Source organism: Helianthus annuus, chromosome 10, assembly GCF_002127325.2.
Source record: "Helianthus annuus cultivar XRQ/B chromosome 10, HanXRQr2.0-SUNRISE, whole genome shotgun sequence".
NCBI classification, from domain to species: domain Eukaryota; kingdom Viridiplantae; phylum Streptophyta; class Magnoliopsida; order Asterales; family Asteraceae; genus Helianthus; species Helianthus annuus.
Window position 1 is genome coordinate 135,090,541 of NC_035442.2, and position 9,020 is coordinate 135,099,560.

The 9,020-nt window shown below is 35.8% G+C and overlaps 2 protein-coding genes across 2 annotated transcripts; one reads left to right on the top strand and one right to left on the bottom strand.

Moving 5' to 3' along the window:
• Positions 1-4,483: 4,483 nt before the first annotated feature.
• Positions 4,484-4,849, bottom strand: LOC110881172. Its single transcript, XM_022129525.1, has one exon. The coding sequence runs from the start codon at positions 4,847-4,849 to the stop codon at positions 4,484-4,486; it is 366 nt and encodes a 121-aa protein (XP_021985217.1).
• Positions 4,850-7,355: 2,506 nt separating this feature from the next.
• LOC110881360 lies at positions 7,356-8,723 on the top strand. Its single transcript, XM_022129642.2, has 2 exons — positions 7,356-7,809; positions 8,490-8,723. The coding sequence occupies exons 1-2, from the start codon at positions 7,368-7,370 to the stop codon at positions 8,507-8,509; spliced, it is 462 nt and encodes a 153-aa protein (XP_021985334.1). The 5' UTR covers positions 7,356-7,367; the 3' UTR covers positions 8,510-8,723.
• The last annotated feature ends 297 nt before the right edge of the window (positions 8,724-9,020 follow it).

Sequence of the window (9,020 nt, forward strand, 5' to 3'; positions counted from 1 at the left end):
CTATGTAAGTTAAATGAAAGCCCTAATATTACACTAACTAGGTTAGTGAAGTCAGTTAACACAGTTAGTTCAGTTAATGAAACATAAGGGACTATACTGCAACTATTGAAACTGAAAAATGAAATAAAACACCAAAAAGGGGCTTACGCCCGGAATCGAACTCCCGCCGCTCAAACCACACACACGCGCACTAAACGGATGGGCTACCATCATCGCTGGTTTGAATCCCTATCAATTAAATTATATACGCGTTTGAACCAGGTTTCCATTTCAAAAGTTTTGACCGCCAAAACCAGGAAACCGCGTGGACTGGACTGTTTCCTTTTCTTCTTCACCGATTAAGCGGATTAGCAGCAATCCGCGTTTTCATTAACAAGTTTCCTTGTTTTCGATCAATCCACCCATCACCGCCCCTTTCCAAATTTACTCGACACCCTCGATTCCTATAAATACCGAGCACCATTCTCTTATTCGACACCACTTATCGACACACTACACAACACCCTCACCCTTTCTGTTTCATCGCCGCACGTCACCAAAGCTTGCCGGAGACATCGCCGCTGCCGGAGAAGACTAGTCGTCACCGGAGTTCACCGGAGAAACCCCGAAGTCCTCGGAGTAAACCGTTTCGCCGGAAAACGCATCGGAAACCCACTACTTCTCTACTTTTGATTCGGTATAATTTTCTGGTTCCTTTTGTTTTCATTTAATCACCAAGTCGTACGCATTTCATTCTAAACTCTATGTTATGTTTAATCAATGGAATCTATGTATGGTATATCAAACAGTACTTAAGTCTTTTAAATTTGAAGGAGATGATGATGTATATTATGGTTTAAACTAAAATAGAAAAATACAAACTATTCGGTTGTGGAATGTTTAAAAAAAAGAAGAACAAGAACCCGAATTCGATCCGACCCTCCTTCGGGTCTGGGTCTTTCTTTTTGATATCTTTATATGTAAAACCCAACTAACAGTTCTGTTGTTTTGTTTTAAAATGAAGAAGACTAACATTGTATAAATGAATTATTCTTTCAAATTCATTCGAACATGTAGCCAAGTTATATAATAAATTAAGAAGGTAATAAACTTGTAATCAATAGAAATTTCAAAAAAGCGAAGCGTTACAATAGGGGACTCCTATCTGAAGTTCTAAACTTCCTTGAACACTTGTAAGTGTTCGAATTTAGTTCTTTTCCTTTTATAGGCTAGATAATAGCCAAAAGTTAAGCAAATTGACTTTTGCTTTGACTTTCGGTTATGACCATTTCAGTCAAGCCAATGTTCGAATCGAACATGGCTATTAATCATAATAATGCAGGTGTTAATACCCTATGAGGGCACCTTCTGAAGATCATGTTAAGTTGGTCAAATGACGGGTCAAAGTTTTATTAAATAGAAGTCAAAACGCAGATTTTCGTAAATTATGTTAAACAAACTTCTAAGTATCGAAACCTTGATTTGTAACATCATATCAGTTTGTATAACATATTAGGACATGTTAGATCATGTCCAACCCGTCATTTCGTGCTTAAAGCTCGGTTCGCAACCGAAAGTCAAAGAGTTTGACTTCTGCTTTGACTTTCGATTCTGACCCGTTTAAGATAAGTTAGCTACTGATTTGAAGTTGTAATATGATCATATTATTGTATGGAATAACCCTCTGAGGTTATACCATTTGATCATGTCATTTGTCGGATTTTATGCAAAGTCCTTATATTATGCCTTAAAAATACCAAAAATGCTTGTATTATGCATAAAATGGTTTTGACACATAATGAACGTGTAATCTAAGTTTGAAACTGATGTAACATCATATTAAACATGTTTTGGCATAATGGACTTGACATAGACCCATCCGATCACCTGATGCCGCCTATGCGCGTACGATTGACTTATATAGCCTAGTTTATATAAGTTAGCCGAATCAGGTCAAAACCTTTCCAAATTAGTTTAATCAGAATGTGTGATTGTTTGACCCATATTATACGAGTCATAGTACTCGTGAGGGTGCAAACCACATACTATCTGGTCTCCACTTAATCTAGCAAACCATACCGGATTTATTATAAGTTAACCGGTCCAAGTCATATGACTTGAATAAGACCCGTTAACATTCTAACGGATCATAGTTCCGTTCATTCCAGACTAGGAGCCTCCAGTAAATTGCATATGTGTTAGTTATTTTGATTTAGCGGTTGTGCTTAATATATCTTTGGATTGTAAAGATAAAGCTCAGGTAAATACTCTTAATCTATTTTCCCTATACGGGCTTGGGATACGGTGAAATTATTTACCACTTCGTCGGGTATAGGATCACTGACCAATGTGTCCAAAATCCATATAACCAATTTTAATCTGTTATGCTTGATAACTTAAACATTGGGTGTTGATGCGACGGTGTCCTGGATATCCACGGCTTACTTAATTGCAAGTGGTCACAACCTAAGCACGGGGTGTAGGCGTACACCTGATAGATGCTAATGCTATGATAAAATATTTTTCTTACCCAATATGATGATTAAAGAGGTGTGTCGGTTAATCATGTATCGAAGTTTAGTTCCGGGCTCTATATGTATTGACAAGCATGTAATACTGGTAACAAGAGATATAGTTTGTCCCAAGTTATTTATGAAAATGATATACCAAATGATATAAAAATGGTTTTGAAAAGATTTCCAAAACATGTCGGTTAATTGTATTTACCAGTGAAAACTGACGTATTGTAAAAAGACTAAGCGCAGGTTAGTAAGTGCAGAATAGGCTGGAGCTTCTCACTAATTGCTTATTGGAATTTGCGACTCCATGCAAAAATCCTAGTAGTCTTTATGTAATCATTTTGTTATTTCGATCCGCCTGTGGATCTTTTAGTACACGTTCGGTCTGTATATTATTTTGAACTTTCGAACATTTGTACTTTGTAATAATTATTTTATAATCCCAAGACTTCCGCTATGCTAAATGTGAATATCTATATCAACCGTCACGCATAAACCCCAAGTCCGGGCCCACCGGGAAATCAGGGTGTGATAGGTGAACTTTATCCTATCATTTCTTCATGTTTTGTTGATTCACTCATTCTTGTCTTTACGGTCTATATAAAGCGCGTTAACTGCCTGAAAGGGGGTTAGAAGGGCGGTTTGGACCGGCATTACGGGACTGTATCCCTGCTGACTCAGACCAATATGGCCGAGGGTAGTGTTGCCTCCAAAAGAGGGACATGCCACACTTTTCATTAATAGCTTACTTAATTATCTTTCAATAATCCGGCCTTGCGGGACTGTATCGTTGCTGACTCAGACCAATATGGCTGAGGGTAGCGTTGCCTCCAAAAGAGGGACATGCCTCTATAACTAAGATAATCTCTTAAAAAACCCAAAGTACGGAACTCATCAAAGGATACATAAATGACGAGTCGGATCCAAGTGACTCTATCGTGTCTATCTGTTCTTTTATTTATTTTAGTTTCTTTATCTTACTTAATTAAAAATCTTTATTCAAAAACTTGGTTAGATTAGACGTCGACGATATTCCGCTATTAAAAGCTCTTGTGTCCTTGGATGACCTCAGTATCTTACCATCACTATACTACTCCAACAATGGGTGCACTTGCCTTAGCGTGTTGTAGAGAGTGATAGTTTATATCGTGTTTTATAAATTTAAAGCTGGATAAAAGAGTAAAAAGTACTTAAAAATATATTGAAAATCCGTACAGACTCGCATAACGTCTGTAAACTTGCATCTTCACAGGAAAAAACGAAGGCAAAAGCTGCAATGGTTGTTGAAAAGGTCAGTAACAACATCTTTGCAACTGGTAAGTTGCCAAGGAAGGGAAACTCTATGACTTATCACATCTGCAAGATGGTGGGGCATAACAAGAGGAACTGTGGAAAATCTATAAGGAATAGGGCACAAGCATAAGCTAGGTCATAAGCACATGATGGGGCACAAGCACAGGAAGGGGCACAGGCACAAGCGCAGGCTTAGGTTGCTGCATCAACAAGTTCAGCAAGTATGTCTTTTGACTATAGTTGACATTTTTGCAGTTTGTGTCAAATTATTATGTTTACAGTTTGTGACAAACTGTTTTGGTACAATAGTTCATGTCAAACTGTTTACCAATGTTTACCTTTTAAAGTCTATAACTTTTGGTTGGATCATGTTGTTTGAATAACTATTATCTGTTAATGTTAATGGTTGTTTGGTATTGCACTTATGTTTTGGTCATTTGCACATGTTTTGGACATAAGCACTTTGCACATGTTTTGGTCATTAGTGGATTGCACATGTTTTGGTCATTACCACATTGTACATGTTTTGGTATTAGCACATTGTTTGAACATTAGGTGAACATATATGCGGGTCATTTGCACTAAACATGTATTGGTCATAAAGTTGGTCATTCCATTACAAAAGCCCCATACATTCCATGACAAACTTACAAAAGCCCTTACAAAACCATAGTTGATCATACAGACCAAACTTACAAAAGCCGCACAAAAGCCACATCCAAAGTAGACTTAACATAGTACACCATAAACAAGAACAAACTGAAACCTAAGATAATTTTTAACATCTTCTTCTCATGAGCCAATTTTTTTGCTTCTTCTTCAAGTTTCCGGTTCGTATTTCCCATCTGGATTGCATTCTCTTCATGCCGCTTGATGGTGTCCAATAGTGCAGGAATCATCACAGCAGGGTTCTGAATCATCGGTGGCTCAGCCCAAGCAACGAATCCACAACCTTGACCCGATTTTGGTTTGTTGCAGCGATGAAATCGACGACCTGGGGTTTGTGTTGTCCAGGATGTTCTCAGTTGTGTTGGGGCTCCACATGTGCATACCACCATTGTCGATCTTCACTTGCAGGAGAATGGGGGTTGAAGAAGATGCTTAATTAGGGTTTGCTTTTGGGGAAGATGATGGGAATTGTCTGCTTATATAAAGTCGAAGCACAATATTTAATTTTATTATTTTAGTTAATAATTTGTTATAATAAAATTTATAATGACCATTTTGCCCCTCAGGAAAAAACAAAAAAACCAGGATTTTATTTGAGAAAGAGAAAAATGCTTGGATAGTCCCTATGGTTTGCTCATTTTTCACCTTTAGTCCCTAACTTTCTAAAATTACACCTATAGTCCCCAAGTTTTTGAATTTCGTTCCCGGATAGTCCATGGCATGGGTGGGGGTTAGTTTTTGGTGTTAGGTACGTGTGAAATGAAAAAAAATACCCTTACTAACAAATTAATAACTAAAAAGTTAAAAGAAATATAATTAATATTTTACAATTTAGGTGGGACCCACCACCCACCCTACCCACTTCATCTTTCCCACTCCACTCCACACCACCACCACCACCACCACCATCTACCTCCCCCCTCCCCCACTTCACCGTAACCACCACTACCACAACCATCCCCGCCACAACCACCACCACCGCCATCATCGCCGTTGCCTCAACCATGAATCAGATTTGGTTATCTTTTCTAAAAATGGAACCAGATTGGTAGTTTCCACAAAATCAGCTGATGATTCCATCAATCGGGATAAACTGTTTCATCTGATGAAAGATGTTATAGTCGATGATCATCTTCTGCATCAAACACACTAAATTATCGCCTCAAACCAACATTTTCAAGTGCTTCCATACATCAATTTGTGTAAACAGTTCCGATCTCATGCTCAAAGTCGCTCATCTCATGGCATTATTCTCGATCAGGTATCACTTTTGCTTTAATCCTTTCCTTTCTATGATACAATAAAAATAATCATTTTGATAAATACCTTAGGGAAGAAGCAGAATAACAGCGAAAGATGATCTCCATTTTAATCTTCAACAACATGTGAAAAACAACCTGCTGTATATAGATCAAAAATTTAACCAGCAAAATGTTGGTATACCACAAGGAAGCATTATGTCTTCATTACTCTGCTCATTCTACTTTGGACACATGGAAACTACCAAACTGGTTCCATTTTTAGACAAGATAACCAAATATTCAACGGTGATGATGGCGACGGTGGTGGTTATGGCGGGGATGGTTGTGGCAGTGGTGGTTACGGTGAAGTGGGGGTGGGGGGTAGATGGTGGTGGTTGAAGGTGGAGAAGGTGGTGGTGGTGGTGGTGGTGGTGGTGTGGAGTGGGGAAGATGAAGTGGGTAGGGTGGGTGGTGGGTCCCATATAAATTGTAAGATATTAATTATATTTCTTTTAACTTTTTAGATATTTATTTGACAGTAAGGGTATTTTTGTCATTTCACACGCACCTAACACCAAAAACTAACCCCCATCCACGCAAGGGATTATCCGGGAACAAAATTCAAAAAATTGGGGACTATATGTGTTATTTTAGAAAGTTAGGGATTAAATATGAAAAATGGGCAAACCACATGGACTATCCGAGCATTTTTCTCTTTGAGAAAACTGAGCTGATTTTTTTTTGGATGAAAAATAGCAATAAAGCTGAAACCACAGGGATCCAAATTTAAATGGTTTGAGTTTTGGATTAAAGTGACAAAAGTGACCAAACCTCAGGGACCAAAATGACTGTTTACTCAAACTTATAAGTTGTTAGAAAAATAAGAAAACAAATTACAATCAATGTTGTGAAAAAAATAAGAAAACAAATTATCAATCACATAATTAAGAATCTATTCTATTGTTATTTATAGAACATTCGTAGTGGGGTATTTTTGCGTTTTTTCCCTAAAAACGCCCAAACACGTCTCGGAACTGCCTTTGGGGCGTTTTTTTTTTTGAAAAAAATAGTGGGACGTCCTTCTTTAAACGCCTTCACTTGTTTATTTGGTAATAACATTTTTTTGATGGTTTTTTTTTAATTCTATTAGAATATCTAGCCATTGCAAGATTTCAAGCCCCACTACACCCCTTTTAACATAATGCCCCACAATACCCATATAATGACTGGACCGACACATGACGCAAAATACCTAAAAGTCTTCCCCTGCCACTGTACATGGTCTGGAAGGCAATTCAGTATGCTTACATTCAAGGCGGACCCAGTGGCGGATCTAGAAATTTTTTTCACCATGTTCTTTTTGATAGATTCTCACTAATTTTTCCAAATCGTACAAGGTTTCCATTAAATTTTTCCATTTTTTGGCAAACTGAGGGGGTTCTTGGGAACCCCCAAAACACCCCTGAATCAGCCCCTGGGGACCTACATTATGATGTGTACATAACCTATTTTGTCTAGGCCTTTTTTATTATTTAAATCTGATAGTAAGATCTTAAATAAAAAATAAACTAAGAAAGAAAAATAAATTATAATTAAAGAAACATCTGTGTATAAATACTAGGCCAGCCACACACCCTCTAAACCACTCAAAACTTTTTGACACCAAATGGCGTGCTTAAACATGCAAGTCAAGAATGAAACACAAGGAGGCTTCATGGGCCCAAGAATCTCTTTCTCAAATGATTTCATAGATTCAAATCACCATGACAACACTTACAGTGAAGCTCCTGTGTCTTCTGATTTTGAGTTTTCTGTTCCCACTTTTTCTTCAAATTCTGCAGATGAAGTCTTCTTCAAAGCTGCAGGTAAACTTGTTCCACCATTGAAGGACCAGAAGGTGGTGACACTCAGAGATGAGCTTCTTTCAGGCCATGATGATGAAGATGATGGTGTGTTGTTTAACACTAAGAGCTCAACAGGATGGTGGAGAGAGAAGTTTGGACTCAGAAAAGGTCAAAATGGTAAAAGTGAACACAAGAATCTTGGAGGCTTAGAAACCATTGATGAAGCAAAGATCAAACCTACTTTTTACACTCCCAATTTCACAGGTAAGTAATTAGCATGCACTTGATTTCCAAAGATTAAATACTTATTATAGTTAGCTTTAAGTTTTTTGATATATATATATATATATATATATATCATTTTATCGGTTTATCGTATTTTTTAAATGTTGAGCTTTTTTGTGTACAAATGGATAGATTAATATAAAAAATATCATACTATTTGTTCATAGGTTTTTAATAACTTGTATATGAGTTGCAAATGTGTAGGTGGTATAATCTATACAATGTACACATATGTAGGCAGTAGGTTATATGTGCAGGTTATGTACCTGAAAAAAATAAATTGATTTGTTCTTATTTTTTTTATTTCAAAGTGAGAAAGCTATAAACATTACTTATATCATGTTATTTATTTTTTATATTTTTAAATATTGGAAAACTCAATAATTTATTTTGTTATGCGTTAAGATCCATCCCTGTATATATGTGTGTGTGTATATATATATGTATATGTATATATATTCATTTCTAGGTTCTACTTAATGATAACAATAAATAATAAAGAGTTGTTGTGCAAACCCTACTAACATTTATTTTGAAACCATTATATGTAGTTGAGTAGTTCGGTATTGATTTACTAAAGATTGTACGTCATTAAAAAATAAAAACAGATATTCATAGAGTTACCGTTGTGCTGATGTTTAATAATCTTTTTTTTGCAGGAAGCAATCGATATAAGTGAACTAACCAAGTGGGAATTAAGGAGTTTATTGATCTTGAGGGTGAAGGAAGGGTTTTTAATTTTTTTTTCTGGGTATTTTCCAATTAATCTGATTAATTAAGAATTCTTAGTTAGGAGTATGGGCTTAATTAGGAAGTTGATGTGTGTAGAGAAGTCATTCAACTGTTACTGTATTCTGTACAAATATTTGCAGTTGAAAGAATTTTCTTTTGTATCTCTTATTGCATAATATTATTATTATTATTATTATTATTATTATTATTATTATTATTGTTATTATTATTATTATTATTATTATTATTATTATTATTATTATTATTATTATTATTATTATTATTATTATTATTATTATTATTATCATTCGTAACTGGTAATTAAGACATGCACATATACTTTCTGTTGTATTTAGTTGAAATTGTGGGTTTTATATTTTTCCCATGCAACGAGAATAATTCTTCATAAATTATTTATATTATTTTAATTTAATGGGGGACGTACACTCACTCTATAT